This window comes from Amia ocellicauda, chromosome 18 (genome assembly GCF_036373705.1).
Source record: "Amia ocellicauda isolate fAmiCal2 chromosome 18, fAmiCal2.hap1, whole genome shotgun sequence".
Lineage (NCBI taxonomy): Eukaryota > Metazoa > Chordata > Actinopteri > Amiiformes > Amiidae > Amia > Amia ocellicauda.
This window is the reverse complement of record NC_089867.1, coordinates 23,472,406-23,493,597: the sequence shown is the minus strand read 5'-3', so window position 1 is coordinate 23,493,597 and position 21,192 is coordinate 23,472,406. Positions and strand designations below refer to the sequence as shown.

General features: G+C 43.2%; 1 protein-coding gene across 2 annotated transcripts in view; it reads right to left on the bottom strand.

The window, feature by feature from the left end:
• The window catches only part of eif4g3a (eukaryotic translation initiation factor 4 gamma, 3a), a 46,024-nt gene extending 26,521 nt beyond the window's left edge, over positions 1-19,503 (bottom strand). Inside the window, exons 1-3 of one of the 2 annotated variants that reach the window (XM_066691160.1) lie at positions 18,886-19,503; positions 5,615-5,714; positions 2,528-2,695 (exon numbers count right to left, since the gene is read on the bottom strand). In XM_066691160.1, the coding sequence (XP_066547257.1) occupies positions 2,528-2,695; positions 5,615-5,714; positions 18,886-19,046 (429 nt within the window). In that variant the 5' untranslated portion in view covers positions 19,047-19,503. The remainder of the gene's footprint in view (positions 1-2,527; positions 2,696-5,614; positions 5,715-18,885) is intronic. The other variant, XM_066691161.1, reaches the window with a different exon arrangement.
• Between the last annotated feature and the right edge of the window lie 1,689 nt (positions 19,504-21,192).

Sequence of the window (21,192 nt, the reverse complement as noted above, 5' to 3'; positions counted from 1 at the left end):
ATCATTCTGCTGTTCATTTATTTATTTTTTAAGCCGAACCAAAGCAGGACTACAGATTCGGATACTTCAAGCGGGGCCGGGATCATTAAAGCCCCGTTTCCTTGGGGCGAGTAGGCCTTCTTGAGGAGGCGTGGCGACTGGAGGGGCTATTAATAGATTCTCACAGTGCCTCGGGGTGACGTAGGTGGCTGTGCGATTCCTGCTGCAGCCATGGCGGGGAAATCTGAGCTCTTTGATCAGAGCGAGAACGTGCTAGAGAACAGCTGAGTCACCCTGACAAACTTTCATTTCCTGGTCAATTACAGAAAGCGAGGAAGAAGAAAAACAAAAAACAAAAGCAAAACACACAGACGAACGAGAGATGGAAATATATATACACACTCAGAAGTCACACAGCTGGGAAGGAACAAACACACAAACACAAAACAGACACGATGCATACAGTTTTGACACCCCCATCACTCACATACAATCAGATTGAAATATAACCATGCAGAAAGTTATATAATCAACATCCACCATAGGAGCAGTGCATGCTATACAAGGCTATGCCAAAAATAAGTACTATCGGCATTTGCTACCCCACCTTAAATAATTTCTTCTCCTGTTCATCAAAACATTTAAGAAGAACTTGACTTGTTGACTTGGTGTGATATTTTACAAACTGTCTGTAACGAGGCTTTGATCTCCTGCTTTCCTGCCCAGATGTTTAAATATTTGTCTTATGCTAGAACAAATCCTACACGATCATTCTACTCCGAGAAATTAAGTAGTTTAGAAAAATAAAATACTTTGGTGATCTTAAGATCCAAAGGGAAAAGGAAATTATGGAAATACTTCAAAATGTCAAATACTATTTGCAATGTAACATCAGGTTTATGAAAAAGTTAATTCTCTGATTAGGTTTTCCCTTTTAACTTGTTTGCATTGGCTTATAAACAAAGCACATTAAATCTAATTTTAGGATTTTAAAATGAGTGTGGGGTGATTCTGTAGAATACCACACACTCTGCAACTAATTACCAACACATTTTCTTTACTGTTGAGCGCTTTAAAAAGAAAAAACAATCAGAACAAACAGCACTCAAACTGAGATGAAAATAAACCGATTAACCTTAGCTTCAGTCGTTAGTTCCAGCAGCTAGGAGCAGTCTAGGCAAATATAATGCATCGGTTGCATCACAGCAAAGTCAGTTCATCAGCAGGCTGGCTGGCATGGTTAAGAGATTCCAGCTGAACCAACTGAAAATGTCAAAGAACATCTTGCAAAGCATTTAGACAAAACTGCTTACTCATCCATTTAACTGGATTTTCTTATTCTTCCTTTGAGCTTCAAGGAAATTCAGCGATTCAAGTGAGAAAAACTACTTGATACTCTCTACCAAATGCCATCAACTACAGACCAGATCAACAACATTTATAACACTGTTTCTGTGCTCACTTCTATCAATCTTAAGGAAATCGGCGGATATAAGTTCATACAATCAATACATTGTAGGAGAAATTAAACAGCCCTCTCAAGATAAACGAGCTGTTCATGGCTGACAGGCAGCATTACTCTGCACAGTGTTCAAACATTAATTGATCATCCCTAATTGTTTCAATGTAACCCTTCCATAGAAAGTTGTTTTCGATCACTTTAAATAGATGCTACTCTGAAAAACCTTTCAAAATGTAGATTAAAACTTCTGGAGGAAAGCAGGTTTATTGTTTTTAAAAAGGCCTACTCATAAAAGATGCCACTCCAAAAATAGCCACCATGCACACCCACGTACCGAGGCAGAGAGACATTCAACATCACAGTTTTTACAGTCACACATTGACATGTTCCGAAGCTACATGCACACATTCAGCAACCAAATCACTTGAGAAGAAGTCTGTTGACTGAGCTGCCAAACACGCTGTTGGATTTCAAATTAACCCTACAAAAAAAGTCAACGGAAACGGAAAAAATAAATCATATTCCACATCTTTTTCACGGGTCCAGAACTGCTTCAGATCCGTCTGAACACATTTATAACCAGGGTTGTGATCATCTTACCACTAGTGTGTCTATTTCAATAACCAAATCTTTGTTTTGTTTCTAATTTTACTAGCATTTCTCCCCCCATCCTTGCTGTTAAAAATAAGTATCGTTAACAATACAGATTTCAGAAAGAGACCATCGATTAACCTTTATAGTGTTCATTCCAAGCAAGTCTTTCCACTCATTATAATTAGCCAACTGTTCTTTAAGACCTCAGCAACTGTAAGCTTTAGGTTTTCCATTTTATTTACTGACAGGCAGTCAAAGGGTTAATCAAGCTCAAGTTCAGTCCATCACACAAAATGACAGCAGAAGAATCACTAATGTCTCACTTCCCACCTGTCTGCACCTCAGACAAGCACACACACGGCATCAAGCACTTCAGAGATGGGGGATGGGAAAGGGACAGCAGTACAGGACACAGACACAGACGTAGATGGACAGCAATGAGTCGAACGCAGACGCACACGCAGAGAATCACGGTGACACGGACGCACTCACCCCTCCGCCTGACTCCCAGCCCTTAAGGTAGCGATATAGGTGTGCTGCGGATACTGATACCTGAGAGAGTCCTGGGGAAGAGGCGTGCCCGGGCGGCGTGGCCGCAAGGTTAGGGTGTCCCTTGGTGATTTCGTGTGTTGTGTAGGTAGGGCCAGGTGGCCTAGGTACCTGAACCGCAGAAAGATGGACAAGTGAGATGAGAGAGGAGCGTGAACGAGAGCAACACACCGAAGTCCTGCGCCCCTGGTCCGCTCCATGAGAGTGATCAGACAAATGACACAAAAGTTATTTAATTAGCACAATAACATATTGGGATACCAGCCCTGTCAGTCTCTCTAACAGCAACAATGCACAAAGATTAAGAGTCACCAGAAATAAACCATCCCACCTTTTTGCCCATTCCTGATGAACAGATAACAGCTGCAGATCTTCATGAGCAATTGCTTAAACTAGAATTAAATGTATATCGAGTTGATCTTGCTTTGCTGTGTAAATTGAGTTTTTAATCAAAAGGTAGTATTGACACGAGATTCCGTTTAATTTAGTAAAGTGTTTTCTTTTTTTAATACAGTTTAAACGTCATCCCCCAACCCGAATGTATTTATATAAGCTTCATTTTAAAGAATGCTTTTCTAAATTGCGGTAGACTACAAAAGCACAACGCAGGAAGTGCAGCGACATTTAAAGAACAACAGCATTAATTGCACGATAACACACGTTGTGCTGTCGATTTAAATATCGCTAACACATCGCGGGTAATGAAATGCCATGTCCTTTAAACAACAACAATGGCGATGTAACATGTAGAAACCGCTAGGGAAATCGTAAACGAGTAACACACATAAATGCTATTATCTTTATTCGATTTAAAAATCTTGCTATATTATTAACTGTGAACCTCGGCAATGTATTATACACAAGAAAAAATGAGTTACGTTCCCAATAAAACGAAGTATGGCGTTTCTCCCATTGCTAAGTAAAATAACTTCTGTTTTCAGTACAAGAAGCCCCACATGTTAGACACGGCCCCCGTCGCAGTAACAGACACTGTACGCAAAGGATGCTTTCGTCTCATGATTTAGCATCGCTCCTGTGCTGCACTGTAACTAAGCCATTTTAGTCTCCCTTTTTGTCAAAACTCGCTTATTTCCTGATTCCAAAACTGATATGGCAAATCATGGTTAAATGCATGCGAGATCAGTATCAGCGTATTTACAAATCTCACAGGCAACAGCGCCACAGAAAGGGTGCAGCAACAATTAACAACATCAATAGCGACTCCGCCGCGGGTTCGGGTTCGGGTTCGGGTTCTGGAACGCGCCTGAGATTCAAAGTTGCTCTGCCGTCTCATTACTGTGAAAATCTGCACCTTGACAAATAGCAACAAGTTTAGTTTAGATGGCTCTCTGCATCTCAATAAACACCACAGCCGTGATGTCTGCCAATCTACTCCCCGACTAAACTGTGAACCTGCAGCTACGACCCGTCCCATCAGAGGTCTGCGATTAGCCTGCTTCACAGGTATTGGGCCGTTTGACCCAGTTCTCCAGTTTACCCGGTATTAGGCGGCTAATCTGCCTTCATTGCAGGGCAGCTGTTCCGTGGGGAGCTGGTTTAGGCATGCTTCAGCCCAGGAAGGCACACTTCGCAGGGAGACGGTCAGAGCCGCACAGCAGGCTTTTACTGTACAGATGGGCCAGAGTAGGTGTCCCCGAAAGCCAGCTCAAACAACACTACATACTATAAATGTCTTTACTTTCTTATGTTTTGTCTGCTTGCATTCCACCAATCAAAATCTCAGCATTTATAATTTAATATAATCTAATTCTAACTCTAACTCCTATACCACAAATTCTACAGGAGCTATTAAAACCATTTTTTTTCTATCAATTTAAAGTGAAGACTGGACTCCACCATAAAAAAAACACAAAGACTAATAGCTAAGAGGCAAAAAAGGAAAAATGAAAAATAAACAAAAATCAGGTTGGATGAAAGTTAACAAGTTTTGTAGCTAGAATTAAAAAAAAAAAAAAAGTGTACATCTAATTATTCAATCAGTTAACCACCTTAAGGTTACCTGAATCATCTAAGCCTGAAATTCTTATGGAGAACAGTAAATATCTGATATCAGTCTTGAAGGAAGTGCGAGACTATATCGCAACATTTCTTTGCCAGGAAACAGAAGGAAATGAGACGAGAGGGAAAAAAAACAGCCTGCCTTTACTTGTAAATATCCATAAATAAATGCATGAATCAATCCACAGTTAATTTGCTCCGCGAGACGGAGGCAATAGAGCCCTCTTGTGCGCCGTTTGTCAGTGAGTGGGTGAAGAACTGACTGCACACATTTAGCAACAGCACAGAGATCCACCGGACTGGAAGAGCAAGGCAGCAAGCAGTGAGTAACAAATAGCAGATTCAGATCAACTTCCAGGACTGTTTGTCATCAGAGAATTACTTGATGTCCAGGACATGGGAGGCACTGATTGGCGATGGCCCTTTGCTGACTCTAAGTCATAAACTGATCCAGATTTGTGCAGGACTCTGCCATGAGTTCATTAGAAACAGAATTAAGTTCATAAGAGTGAAATCAGAACCACATTTAGGCAATTTCAAAAGTTATCCGTTCACAATACAGAATTAAAGGTGCTCCCATTTCACTGGAAACAGATTATTTCTCCCCCAGCGAGAATGCTGACTTTGCACCTCGTTATGATCCACCCAGCGGGGATATTGATCCCGTGAGCAAAGGCTAGCATGTGCAGACCAGCTGGTATCTCTGAGCTGCTGACAGGGAGGCTCGGTGCGGCACAGCCAAATCAGGCAGCATTGCCACACTGAACAGGTAAACAGGGAACATAGTGTCCTGCCAGGTGGATTTCTGCTTATTCACTTTCAATTCATTTGCAGGAGAACAAAAAACAAATCAAAGAGACTCTTAACACAACCGTGCACAATTGCAATCTTTGTGCATATCTTTTTAAAGCTTGCTTTGTTGACAGATTTAAAAAACATGTATATAAATCCAAAAACTCAATATAGACACTCTGGATGGGCCTTTACAAAGCGTAGAGACCTCAGACTCACACTGTAGACGGCGGCGACTCCAGGCTGCGTCGGGAAGATCCGGTCCTCGAGTGGGGCCTGCACTCTGGAGATCCTGAGACGCGACACATTAAGGAAAACTCTGGCACAGCGTCAACTTAAGGCGAAACATTGGAACAAGAGGGAAGGCAGCCAAGACAGCAATTTAAACAGCAAGAGAAGCATTCAAATGCATATATAAGCAGGAAGCGAACCCATCTGAGGCGCGGAGGATTGTGAACGCAAAGGTCTGGTGTCCGCTAACGTTTCATCACATGGGAGTTTTTCCGGTTTGACGACAACAGAAAGTCCTAGTCTAGGTGTTATGAAGCCCCGAACTGTGACTTAGCATGTCAAAGCCTTTAATATACTGTATTTAATTGTGCCATAATTGCAATTATTCAGTTGGGTCATACTAAAGAGTCATCTTTGAGAATTAACAGCTGCAAACACTAAAATATGTCAGTAATACGTTTGGCACAGCCACTGAATTCAGCTGAGAATATTCGCAGCCTACAGCCATCACGATGCAGCCAAAACCCTGAGTCCCTCGAACTCTATTAAGGGTATAAGAATGTAATGTATACCACCTACACGTACCTGCCATTTCATTTATTAGTATCTTTTCCTGTGAGATTTTTCTTTTTTAAACATATCTTCTGAAAAGTCTTTCTACAAAGAAATAATATTAATAACAGACAAGAGGAAATTTCACTCAGCTCTTCTGTCTGTTGGTCAGGCCTACAGCCTAAAGACTAAATGGATCCAAGAAGCATTTTCTAAAAATGTTTAGAGTGTGATTTAGAAGTCGGTTCAAATTATTTCTTAAAACTCATAAATAAATCTCCTTTCATCACATTTATAACAAATGCCATGTACGTTTCTGTATCTTTAGGCATATAAATGTTATGCAATTAAATATACAATGCATGTATTTATAGAAACTGTTAATTTTAAAGAATACTTTTATAAATTGCAGTAGACTACAAAAGAACAACGTAGAAAGTGAAGCAACGTTTAAAAATAACAGCATTAATTGCACGATAACAGAAACGTTATGCTGTCGATTTAAATATTGCTAAAACATTAATCTTGTTTCTGCATCTTTAGACAAATGTTATGCAATTAAATATACGATTCTTCAAAAATTACTTTATGACCAACATCTTGATTTGTCCATTTAAAAATCTGAATTGTTAAGGCCGGAGTTGTCAGGCGTGAGTAATGAGTAAGAAGTTACAGGACAAGACAAATTATCCTCTTTCGAAATGTAAAGTATTTATAGAATGGATGACACAATGGAAAAACACAACCAGACACCTTTAAAACATTTTACTACTTTAAAAACTAGACCAAAAAAAGAAAAAAGGGTTGCTGAACTTCATTAACCTTAGCCATGAAGTGCATGTTTCTGTAATCAGTGTGCTGCCGGAGAGAAGTCACATGATTTCAAGGAAATGGGAAGGTCTCCCTCTTTTCTCCTCCTGTTATTTCAGTTTTTATTCTCTCCCAACTCCCCCTCCACAGACCGGAGCGTTAGACTCTCCCTGGCATTGGGCCAAGAATCCCCAAAAAAAACTACCAGCGCTGGTCTGAAACCCCACAAACGGAATTATAGTCCTGACAAACAGTGCTGTGTCTGCCGAGGAGAGAGAATCCACAATGCTGTTTCAGCACGGCCTGTTCACCCAGCGCTGCTCAGCCACAGTTAAAGGGAACAGCTGTTCTGGGTGAAAGGGACTCTGAGCTTCTCTTATGGAAAAAGATTTTTTTAAAACACAACGGTAGCGGCACAGTGTTACACAGTAATGCAACATCTGCTCTGAAGAATGTGTTTTTTTCCTTTTAATAAAGAATGCAGAGGAACCCAACTCCACCCTTATGACACAGTATTAAACTGCGATGGGTGCGGAAAGAACCCAACTAATACATTAATTAACCAACTAAAAAATAAAACCAGATCAAGGTGAAACAAAGGATGGTTCAAGGGCATGAGATGCTGCCCGTGTTCCCAGGGGGCCCCCAGCTCTGACCCTAGAGAGCTGTGGAAACATTGCATTTTGTTCCAGCCGTCTTACTCAACAAAAACAAATGCTGAGTGAATTGGTGAGAATTACTACTGTATCCAGGAGCAGTTACTCAAAACCTGCAGAACTATGCCTCTCCCACAATGCACCTAGGCGCTGCCTGGTTGAGACCAAATTTAGCATCTAAAAGACCTCGCTGGGTCAGGTCTATCATTTTCCTCATCCCTTCCTCAGCAAATTGCTTTCTCACCCCTCTCATGCACAGCATTAACCTCCCAGTGTATGCAGGTCACGCTCTCATTGTCACATCTGTGCTGTGAAAGTAATTACAGCTGACACACAAGTAGGTAAATAACTATTAGGTACTTCATGTTTGGAGGCCTTCTGCTTTGTGCTACACAGTTTAGTGCCCTGGGCTACTTCAACCACAAAGGAGTGGCTTTGCTGTTGCCTGTTGGTCATGTGCTAAATTAAAACACAAAATGAAACGCATTGCAGATGCCAAAACGCAGATGGTTAATTTTGTATCGGCTCCTCGAGGATTATAATCATGACTCATAATAGTAACTCATGACAAAAGTAAAAACATTTTATATTAACCTAGTATCTAGGATTGATCAAACAACTGGATTGTGTAATTGTTTTTTAAGATTATATTAAGTGTAATCTGAAATGCATTCCCCCACCACCACCATCAGCAGCAACACCACCAAAAGAATATCAAAATAATCTAAATTCAGACTTCGTCAGTCCATAGGCAGACATCACAATTTCTCAATTCAGCCTTTCCACAACGACAGTCGATATATTCTCAGTGTCCACATGGATCTGACCTGACAGCTTGGTATAGAGCACCCACACTTGAAAATTGAATTAAAGCATGGTGCAGATAACACACAGGACTATCAACACCTTACTCTGAAGGAGAAAAAGGCAAGTTAAAACCTGACGGAGTAACTAAGGTCCACATCGTTACTCTCTCCCGCGACAGGGAAATGACCTTTGATATGAGCCATGCGGGCGATTATATGGGTGGCAGTGGTAACACGATAAGAGTACACAGAGAAGGAAATACAAAGTTCGAGTCCAGGCTGAAGGAAAGGGAGAGGATCTTCACCACTCATTGGCCATCAGGGTGTCATGTAGCAAAGAGTGTTGTTCGTTTCAGGACTGTGAGAAAACACACAAGCAGATCTTTAGTTGTCTAACTAATTAAATGCCATCTGGAATTTTACTTTAAGGTGTGAAAGTCATCATGTAATATAACTATCTCCTAAATTACAGTTCAAGGACAGATTTCAATTATACACTTTGGCAGACATTGTTAAACACAGGCAGGCCTGTTAACCTATTCATACATACAGGTGTTTAAAACCATTGGCAAACACACGAGACAAATTACACAAATTCTGTTGAGCAAAGTTGCTGTAAATGCACTGAAGTCGCCAGCTCTGACTTTCTGAAACCCAAAGCCTGTAGTCACTGTGCAGCAGCTTAGTCTTCTAGTGGATTCACGGCATCTTATAGATTTCCCTGCTTTTTGAGTAGAACGTCTCTATCCAGGACAAGGAATCACTTTCTGACACGAAAACGAAAACCCAGGCTGTATTTGATAACTGGATACCGAGATTTAAGCAGAAAACAATAGCCAAGGAAACTTGCATTTACCTTTCACAGAAGGCTCTATCGGTCGATAAGAACAGTGTCCTCAAAACCCACAGTAAAACCACACCGCCCCTCGGCCCTGAGGCTAGGCTGCCTCCCGTCTCTCAGTTCTGTCCTTGCTAGGCCAAGCCTCCTTTTCCCATACCCCCCCTCCCACTTAAGAAATAATAACCCACAGATTTGACAACTCTGCCCTTTGACAGGCATCCCATAACCCCCTGCGGCTGGGGAGAGAGAGAAAGGGCAGCTTGTGCAAAGTCGCGGAGACGCTTCTCCCATCGCGAAGCCAGCCAGGGCAGCATCCACACTGTCACCCGGGCCCTGGCAGGAACAATCGGGGCTTTTGTGATCAGGGAGAAGACCTGCTCTCCCTTCCTCGCAACAACAGACGATGCTCACAGCTCTCTAACAAGGAAAACCTGTGGTCGCTAATAGGAAGGCCGCTAGATCATTGTGGCAGGCAGGACAGTCTGACATGTAGGAAACTAGTCCTTCGGTATCATACAGCTCACACGCACGTCTCACATTTGGCAAGACGACAGAGTAAAGGGTAGCAGAAAGATCACTGGTTGCCCATACAGGTGTATCATCCCTTTGGAGTAAATTATGATGTAGATACAGGCCTTCACAGTTAAAAAAGCATTTCCTTTGTCTGGTTAAAATCAAGGCCAAGGCGATTTCCCCATGTGATAGAAAACTTAGCATAGAAAGCATGTTGATTCTAATGTGGCCAAGTATAGTTAAAAATGTCAACTGTTTAAGGTAAAAAAACAGACATCCGATACTAGTCACTCATGGTTTCCTGCATTAAATCCCCTTCAGCTGACCAAATTCATACTTCTACGAAAATATGGAATTCGAACACAATAGGCTAGACAATATCCACTGAGGGCACAGGGGCTCACAGCCATGTTTATTTAAAGTACCAGCAGAGAAAGAAAAACTTAAAATGCACTAAATGTGGTTTTAGCTATTCTTCAATGCCTCCTACAGGAAAGATACTGAGAGCCACTACAAAAGAGGAAAAACACACTACCCCTCCAAGGCAAAACACAACAGGACAAAAGGGGGATTTTATGTCCATTATAATCAAACAGAATCACATGGTGCAATGTTGGGTTTTCCTTTATAGTCAAAAGCAAAACCTGGAACACATTAAGCTGCAGTTCCAGGAAAAGGCACTCAAAAAGCACTGTGATATCACTCAAATGTATACTGTGTGTGTTGTGTGTGTATACACATCCACCTACTCCCCATGAAGAGACGGATCAGCACTGACACAACACTGCCACGGGGGGAACAATAGATGGGTCAGCTATGATGCAGAGAGCAGATGGGGTGAGGTGAGGGGTGTTCTCACACACACACACACACAGTAGGCAAAGGAAGGAGGTTCCAAAGCAAAGCCCCTGCCCGGCAACAAGATGAAGCTATAGCCCGCGTCTCAGCGAGTCTGACCCTGGCCATTGTTGGCAGGCTGCGGAAAGCGCCACATCGGGACTCCAGCGCCGCATGCTAAGCAGAGCTGCCATTGTCTGGAGAGCGCAGCAGCAGTCACATACATTTGCCTGTTACCAAGGCGACCAGGAGATCCAGATCCACCCCCCTCCCCCCGCCCTTGGCCGAGGGAAGATCCCCTGGCTGGGAACTCCATCCACAGAGAGAGAGAGAGAGCAGACGGGCAGGAGAAAGCGCATGGCACGTGACAGCGGCCCCCCGTACCTCATCAGAGCTGGGCGGGGGGACAGAAAAGAAGAGGAGGAGGAGGGGAAGAGAGAGAGAAGAAAAGAAGGAATCAAACAGAGCTTCTCGATCCTCCAGAGAGCGTCAGGGCTGCAACCTTTCAGCTATCAAAATCCACCGCTGAACAGCAGCCTGCCATGCTTTGCTAAAGGATGGCTGGTGCATCTTTTTTCCCCAGACACACACACACACCAGAGTTTAATTAGAGCCAGCACTAATATCTAGAAAGATAATTAGTCACAACAGACTGCAAGATTACAGGCTAAGGGGGTTTCTAATGACAATGGGCAGGCTATTGCAAAAACAAAACATTTTGCATCAAAAATATCCATCTTTCTAGGGATTTTGAAGTGCCAACCAATTGGGCACAGGCAATAGTGGTATTAGATTTTACATTTCCTTTTATGCAGCACAGGAATACAGACGGACGAGCAAAAGTCAAGCCTACTTAATCCAATTATAGCACATTACTATACAAAAATTAATTAAAATGCAATGCTTTCAAAACTAACCTGAAACAACAAGTATGCCTGTGTGGGAGTTTGAATCCACCCCGAGAGGTGCTAAAAGATGGTCTGTGATTAATATACACAGCGTACATATTGTCAGTAACCTAGCTTGGCTAACTGAGCAAAACAAACCCATGCTTAAACCAGTATCATTCAACTCATTAGCGAGTTAGGTTGGGAAGCAAACTAAAACATTTTACGCAGGTCAACCAGGCAGCGAATAAACCTGGGCTTCTCTCCATATACACGTCCTGGTGCTCGGGACGTCCTGCAGTCAGTGGACTGGATGAATTTCCCCCATTGTGTCACTTCTAGCACAGGAAGCCGTGCACTGGGTGAACAATGTATGGTTGCTGCTAGGACCAGTACACCGTGCCTTATGCATTGTAGGATGCAGCACTACACAGAAACTGCTGCGACTGGAACAAGGAAAGTGCTGAACAAGGTATAGTTACCATGGCAGAAAACAAACCAAATCGACCGACTACAGCAAGAAAAACAGGAGCAGTGTAATCTGCTGCAACGTATTGCACGCCACTGTTATCACACTCGCCGAGACAATCTCTTGGATGCTATGATTTGGAGAACTTAATGTGGAAACTAAAGCGTTTTATTTGAACTATGAAGCAGACTTGTAATCAGCTGGAGATGAATGAATAATTACAACACTTATTGCAGTGAAGCGCAATCTAGAAGGGTTCACTATGTTCATTACAAAGACTCTGCCCCTTTTGGTCTAGAAACAGGTGGGAATTGAGTGTGGCCTTACAGATATGGTGTGGATATGAGAAGCAAAAACTGAGCAGCAAATATTTAATTAAACTTGTTTTAGTCACTGCAACATGCCGTGGTATGTTTTGTGTGTTTATAATGTAAAACACAGAGCCTTCCTTCAATTCTTAAGCAGTTTGTTGCAAGAAATTTGCATGTCCAACATCAGAATCAATTTGAATGCACCGCTTGAGCATTTTTCAGGAAATGCTTTAAACATTTGTATTAAAACGTCAGTCAATTAAATGGTGCAGAGTCGAGACTGACTCCTGGGATTTTGTTTATGATTATTAAATCGTGAAATAGTAAAGTTTAAACACAAAATCTCTGTGTATTATAATGAAACACTTCCCACTTGAACTTCCTGAATGTGCCAGATTGGGATGGTGTGAAACCCCTTCCTGCAGTGCCAGTTTCAAAGAACCCTGGCAGGCAACATGTAATTGTACCTACAAGTCTGGGTTTGACTAGGACTGATAGCACTTGAACAGATGAACAGATGTGTAGTCTGTGCCATTTAATGCCACGATGAGCTCAACCATACCCATTATAGAGGGAACCTGCTTGGTCATTTAGAACATGAAAAGACAATCTATACAAGCACCATGGCCATAAAAAACAAGTGTTTGTAGGGGATTTATTTAGCTTTAGCCATAGAGGCACATAGTTCCAAAGCTTCATGTGTGTTCTGTGAAACTGGGCCCTGAACAGTTTGCCAGACGACACCTGTGGTCCTGTATTAAACATCTGTATTAAAGTACTCCCTACCTTAGTTCCCATATTTATTTACAAGACACACAATACTGACACTTGTCAGAGCCAGTGTACAGTGTTACATCGCAACATTACACAGCATAAACCACTCAAAAACAAAGGAACCCAATATTTTAATTTTAGTCCCACTTCACTGTGTAGTCTTCATTTTCAACTGGCCAACAGCTGACTGGCAGACAGTCACTCACAAATTGGGAAACCGGCCTGATTTTATTGTAATGTATACACACAGCATTTACTAGTTTGCCAGTAAAGGAAGTAGAACTAAATGCAGCACGATTGATGTAACTGAACTGGGAAATCCCCATTCTTTTCAAGGGAAATCAGATTTCTTATGCATCTCAAAGGGAGAAAGACCAGCAGTGGAGAACAGCAAATTAACCCCCGTGCAGAAGCATCCCTTTCAAAGAACTAGAACGAGTACAAAGGAAGACGCTGCACTTTTTGAACTGCACTAAATTGAATTTCTGGCATACCGAGTAAGAACATTTTAATTAACCTCTAGTTCAAGCAATGAGATTTAGGCAAAATGTGAAAATACTCCGCTTGGATAAATGAGCCTGGCGGTTTATACAGGTTGGACTGCAAGAGGTTCACGGGCAGGAAGTGTCATGAAAGGTTAAACCGAGCAAAGGAGTTCAGTGGCCGCCGCTGCTCACAATTTAGAGATCACACACTGACCACGCTCTGATCGTACATTATACGGCTCGGCAGAAAGCTTCCTTTGTGGTTATACCAGCTCTCCCACATTTGAGTCCAAGTCAGGGGTCTGACAATAGCGCCGTTGTATCTCTGCTCCATGTAGCAGTGGCAATCTAACTCTCACATCACATTATCAAATACAAGGAAACAGGGCAAGGGTGGTTTCTGTGTGATTTTACAGTTCTCAAGGGCCAGGGCTCACAATGAAGGAATCTGATTTTAAGCAGGACTGGTAATGATTGTGGTTAGTGGCTACCTTAAAGAAACAAACAAGATAGTTTGTCTCTTTGATTAGTTTGCTGACACATTATTAAACTAATAAGTGCCCAGATTTTTTTTTTCTGTTCCCCTTCATGTCTCTACCACTGCTTGGATAATTGGATCCTACTCATTAGTGGGCCTAGCTCTTCTGTGAAACTTTCCTTTACTGCTGACACTGTCATTCAAATTACTACATAACTCTTTAAAAAAAAAAAAAAAAAAGACATTAAATGAGGAATTAAACTATAAAGTGAACACAGAAACCACTGTCCCACTGTCACGTGCAGACTACCTTATTCCATATTCCTGGATCTACTTCACAAGACAAAATAGAAGGAAGGAAACAAAAGACAAATATTTGCTTTTTTCCCCCCATCCGCACTATATAAAGCAGTGGTTTTCATTTCCCCCACAATTAAAGCTTCCATTTGCATTCTGAAGACCAAAGGGGGTCACCCTCAAACACCACAAAATTGCACATTACGAGAATATAAGATCGGGCGCCCGTGGTCTATAGACCAAAGCCGCGGAGCATCCTGGCAGGCGATGACGCTTTGGAACAGGTGATTTACACGCGTGTCACTCCACCGCTGAATGTTTGAATCGACATACATCAGTCGTGACAGCCGCGCAGCCAACGACGGGAGCTGCCGACACCGTCTGTGGAAGGCTTGATGCTGTGGTTCCTGTCAGGGGTGTATTAAGCATGCGTACGCTGTCCACACAAAGATGGTGACCACTGGGAGGCCATGCAGAAAAAGTAGATGCAAGCTCTCCTAGCTTTATTAAAAGCCTAGGAGGTTTCGCTTGTGTATTGTATTTGCGAAGGAAGAAAGGAACGAAAATAGATACCAGGGGTGTTTAACCATGCCATTGTGTTGGGAGTTATTGGGATAGTCGTTGATCTGACCCGTCCCAGTAATTCTGATCTCTGCTGGGTGTACGCAGTTCCTTCAAGCAGGTCGAATAAGCTGACATCTGAAACCAACTGCATTCACTCACGAGCAGTGACTGAGCCCTGCAGAGCTGATGCAGAACCGAAGAACAAGCTGCCTGCTGCCAAATCGACAGGCGAATTACAAATGTAGTGCACAGACAAGGTGCCTGCGAGAAATGAAACCGGGATCTCAGTGAAGGTGGGTAAAAGCTACTTCAGCAAATAAATCATGTAACATTAAAATGAACACCTGCGAATAATGGATTCTATCTATGCATTCATCTATTTGAAACACAAAACAGTTTAATATCATCATTTCTGCATTTAATATTTTTTTTTAGTGCAACGATTAGTAATGAAATCTCCCTGCCCTTAGCGTGAGCTTTTCCATACTAGGTGGGGCACCTCTGGGACCCCGCTGTCAATATTGGCAGTCACTGCATTTTTCCCGGCTCCAGCCCATACCGTAAACTGCAGGCCTTGCACGCCACAATTACAGCAGCAAAAAGATGCCGTCAGCCTGAAAACGCACGTCTCCGAGGAGTCGTACCTGTCAGATTCTCAGAGGCAAGCATTTAGGGAGGCAGGGGCGAGTTGGGCTGTGAATTCCAGCTCAAACTATTCAACAGGAAATCGAACAGCCATTACATTGTCCCCACAGACGAACCGGCTCTGAAATGTACAGTGGCAGCACATTAAGCCACATACAAGGGTATATTCTGACATCTAGCAAAGGAATCGAAATTCACAAACACGCTCCGATTTATTCAAATTCAGGTCGTTCCTCGTTCTCTATGTAACTACACCACCCGAAAGGTTGCGTAGATAAGCAAATTGATGTCACTGACCTCAACAGAGGCATGGTAGCACAAGTCTTCTGCACAACATAAGCCTCGCTCACTGTGTTGGCTAAACTGATTAGTGTTCATCAATACTTAGGTCAACCTAGAAAGAAAAAGGGCAGAAAAACATCCTCCGCGAGGCAGGACTGTCCTACATTTAGAATAGGAGTCAGTCATCTCCATTTTTCTAGTGGATTCTCAATTTATCTGTCTGTCAAGTGTAACCGGGAGTGCAAGATATTTAAGGGGTTAAAGTTAAAAACATTCAGGGTTACTACAAACAGCTGGAGGTACTTCAAAAGAAGAGAAAAATATATATATACTGCAAGAAAAGTGTCTTCCCTTAGCTTTTCTATGTATGAATGAACATAAAACGTTTTCTTCTTGCGATTTGCCCCAGGATCAACAGGCGGCCTTGTAAACTTCCTTTTGCACAGCGCCAGTGAAATTAAAGAGAAACGCCACACACGAGTCTGCTCCAGAATATCAATGAAGATGGTTAACTAACCCATGCACCGCCATCATACCGAATTGATTATTCAAAGCTGTTTCACGTTAAAACAGTCCACACAAAATGAGATGTGGAGCCCTTTGACCGTCCTCTCTCTCTGAATTGAGTCATCCCTGTCTAGGAGTAAAACCATGAGCATAGAATACACACATCAGACTTAACAAGATGCTTTAGGCCATTTTTAACTTACTCGTCTCTTAGCACTCTATGGAGGACAAGATACAAATCTTGTTCCACTGCAAGACATTTTATACTCATTTGTTGGGTTCAGGAACAACACAAAAGTGAGCATTACTAAAAGATACATGTTATTCACAACAATATATGGCGATAAATAAATATTAACAGATGCACCAAATATTTGTAGAAGAGAAAAAACAAAGTCTGACACCTTTGAATGTTCTATATTTAAACCCCAGTCGTGCCAGTGTAACCCCTCCTCTCGCTGTAACCCTGTGCGTGTCCAGCAAGACCTGAGCACGGTCTCACCCTGTGTAACCTGAAAACAAGTTGTGCTTGCCAGCTGCAGTGCACGGGCCCTGCTGGAGAGAATGCATCCTGCTTGTTGTGAATTAAAATAGGTAATCGGGCAACTACCTATGTGGAGGAAACTGGAGTGTATGACAGCATTTGGAGTGAATGACTCACAGCAGCACTATCATATTCAATCCAAAACGTCACTGGCAATTGTGAGGTTAATGCAGTAGTATTAACAGGCCTTAGGTGTATTCCAGGAACGCATGCAGAATGACATGTGGACACATATACTTGGATAAACACGTTACCCACAACTGCACAGCTAAACGATTACAGACAAACCTCATGCCAACAAACGTAAATAATCCGAAATTCTACAAGATGCGAACCTGGATGAATCCGTGCACCTTTCGCAATCCAAGACCGAGAACCTTTGAGGGCTGCAGAGAGCCATGCAGCCTGTCGAGGGTTGACACCCCGATGCAGTCAAGAGTTTTAAGATATTTGTTTAACATCACGTAACATTGGAGCTTAGAAGTCACAAAACATTGCAAGACGACTGGAAATAACATATATATGCTACTAAACCAAACTACCTCCAGTCTCACACTCTCCTTCTGGGATATGAATACTACTTATTGGGATGTTCTTGTCTCCTTACACCTCAATTTTCCCCCAAAGTGGAGCATTAATACATTAAAACAAAGTTTGATGGTGGAAAACAAAACAAAGCAACTGTAAAACCCGTACTCTGCCTACCTGTCAATAAATCACAAAATACCAAGAGCAAATTCCAAAGAACACAAAGCCATGAAATCCAAATTAGATGCCTTTTAACCCCTTACACACATCTCCTGTTCTCCCACCAGACAATATGAGGTTTAATGCAGGCGTTACTCCGAGGGAGCACTGGTGGACAGCTCTGCAGAGATCTTCGATTTCCCTGGCACTTGCAGACAAGCCAGGCCTCCAAGGACAAGACTAGAAAGGAGGCGAGGAGAGAAAGACCCCTTGGAATCTGTTCTCAAGCCAGTAAGCCTCCTCCTATCCTACCTTCATCTGTCACCTCCCTTTTACCATCCTCCCTGTTTCTCCAGACCCGGTGAAATGCTCTCTCACACAACAACCTTGTACAGAACAGATGAGACTGCTGTCCACCACCCTTTTGACGCAGCGTCCATTAAATAAAACAAAACTGCAGCACTTGTTTGCATCGGATACTCGAAAGCAAATGCAAAAGTGCAAATACAGTATAGCCCAAATGCAATGTTCCAGATATAATATATACCTGTATAAAAATAAAACGGGTGGTTTGCTGCAAACAGACGGACTACACTCAGATGATGCCCCGGCCCTGCAACAATGCCTCACGTCACAGGGCTCTGACACACACACGGAGGTAACGCACGCATGTAAACACGACACAATTACGGTAAATGGATGTAGCACGCCGATCAGAGAGACAGCCAGCGTGCCCTGCAACCCCCGCACCTCGGCGACTGTAACAGCCACGGGAGCCATTGTGATCGTGATTATTTGTGCAAAGAAGGCGATCATGCATACCGGTGCACTTGGACGCGATGGTAGCGGACACCCCGCACAGGCCCTTTAAACAGCAGCTGCCCGCAGCGTGACGCGGAGGGAGACGGGGGGCACTGACACTAGTAACAGGCCCCACGTACACCGAAAACGCACAACACCGAGCCGCCACCACACGCCCTGCACCCCAAAGCCGGCCCAGCTCAATCCGCTTGTGGATTCACAGGCTGATGCAGCTACTTGACACCGGCCGCCGGAGCTGTCAATTTGGCCGAACAAAGCTCAGCATTATCCCCAGCCCCCCTTCAGAGTGAAAATGCCCGGGCTCAGAGACGCCTTCTCCGGGAGGACCGCGTCCCTATACAAGGGGGCTGTTGTTGTCCTTCCCCCCGCTATGGGTCTCTGCATCCCCGCACCCCCTCCATCCCTCCTCCCAGCCCCAGCCCCAGCCCCAGCCCCTCTCTCTCTCTCGGCCGTGCCTGCCCTGCTCCGGGCGGCGGCGCCGGGGAAGGATACTGCGGCGGCGGCGCGGCGGGCGGCGGCGGCCCGGCCGGGGCTCCCGGGATCGGCACGGAGGCGGCGAGCGTCCGCAGCTGGCTGGAGGGAGACGGCCCGGTTCCGGGTCCACTTGCGGCGGCAGCGGCTGATTTCGGGACCGCTTTCGGCGGCAAACTCATCGCAAAAAATTCAACAAAAGAAAAAAATAGAGGATAATAAATATTAATACCGAGGTGTAAAAAATAGAATACATATATATATTTATATATATATATATATATATATATATAAAAAGCACAGCGCCCAGTGCCCCGGCCCAGGCCCGCGATCCTTGCGCCGAGCCGGGACGGTAGAAAAGCCTTTTTTATGGAAAGAGTCGCTTTATTGGGGTTTTATCTTCATGGGGACGGCGGGGGGGTCTGTCTCCCCCTCCCCGGCCGGGGTTTCCTCGGTCCCGCTTCGGTGCCGCTTCCCAGAGGGACGTCGCTGGCGTCTCCTTCTTCCGTTACTGTAGGTTTCTTTTCAGGGATTGTTATTTAAAAAGTCATTTTTCAGTGAGAAGGGAGATTTCGCTCAACATGGCGCTGCGGCCGCCTCCAGCAGTCCGGCAGGACGGACGGTTCGGAAAACGTCGGTTAGTTCCGGAAATACTCGGCCTGCCCCCCCCACGTCAAAGGGGAGTGACGTCTGCACTCGGGTCTCTCCGGCTCTCTTCGACGCGCCGAGCTGGGCTCTGCACTCGGGTATCTTCGGATGTTGTCGTGCGTGACAGCCGAAACGATTGACGGGGTGTGACTGGAATTTATTTATATATATAGGTTATTTAGGGACATGCACCAAATCCACCACTACATATACATATAGTAGTGTGTTGAATATTAAGGATAATAACTTAAATAAGTGTCAGTATCGACGTCTTAATGACTATGACAGATCGATTGCATTTAAACTGGTGTAAAACATGTTTTCCCAATCTCAACCAACCTGCGACTGTGTATTAGGGAAAATAAAATTATTGTTGTTTAGACATAATACACTTGATTGAAAATGTAATCTACTAACGCATTGGGATTTTATATTTGTATATTTATAAGCATGTGCATTTTATTTTTATTTCGCTAATTTTGTGGAGAAACAACAATACAAGTATAGTATTATGTAAGTAAAGTATTAGTAGTATCGGTGTTTCCTAAAGTGTCCTCTTCGGAAGATATTATAATTTAGGATCTTAGTGACACCTAGTGTATATTGTGCAAATCGCACCTGATTGCAAACCTCAGCCAAAAGCCATAGCCATGTCGTTCATGCTTTCTTCTCAATTCTGCTTTAGTCCTGCTTATTTGCCGATTTATAGATTTGTATTAGTAGTATAAATCAAATCTAGTCGAAATATTTGAGTATATATCCAGTCTCCCTCCATTAATATTCACAGGCGCCAAACCAAGCTCCCTCACAGCAGACTTGCATCTGGATGTATGGTATTAATACAGAACATACAATCAATACATGAGGAAATCAGTACCATTTTACTCACAATATCTGTTACTCAAATAAGTAACTTGGAGCTTCTTGCTCAGATGATTGTTGATGCAGCAGATAAAGCAGTTTCTTGCAGGATTGTGTCTATTTAAGTCCCCAGCGTGTCTTGTATGCGTAGTTTGATGCATAAGCACTGTCAACAAGCGCCCACTAATCCCCAACCTGAATGAACACGCACTTGTGTGCAGTTTGTGTTCTCTGATCCAGATGTCCATGGTGAGTTAGAAGTGATTTTTCATTAAACCAGTTCTCTTCAGGGTCTTTAATAGAACGATGCAATTCCCAAATCTGCTTTGTGATTCAGTTTCCCATTCAAGGTAGTGTGGGTGTGTGTGTGTGTAATAGCACCACGACTACCATAACATATTGAGATACATTTCTAAAGCTTGATGTCACAGATCTTGGAACAAGCCAACGTGGTTCAAGGAATATAATCATAAGAAAGGCCTACTCGGATACCGGATCACATGACCACAGGAACCGCACATTAGGAGGCAGGTGCTGTGACACACTCTTCTATCTACACAGCGCACTGCAGCCAGCATCACTACACTCTTTTGTTGTGTTACTTTCCCAAGGCATTTGGTAATATTGTGTGCACTGGGAGACGCACACTATAAATACAACAGATTCTGTCCTTTCAAAAAACGAATGTCTTACTTTAGTGGATAAATACATATAATCCAATTTACTTAAAAAGGTGTTTTTAATTGTATTTTTTTGTTTTCCAAACAGCAAACTGTAAACAAGAAAAACTGTTTTAATGGTTAAACAGCTGTTGGTGCT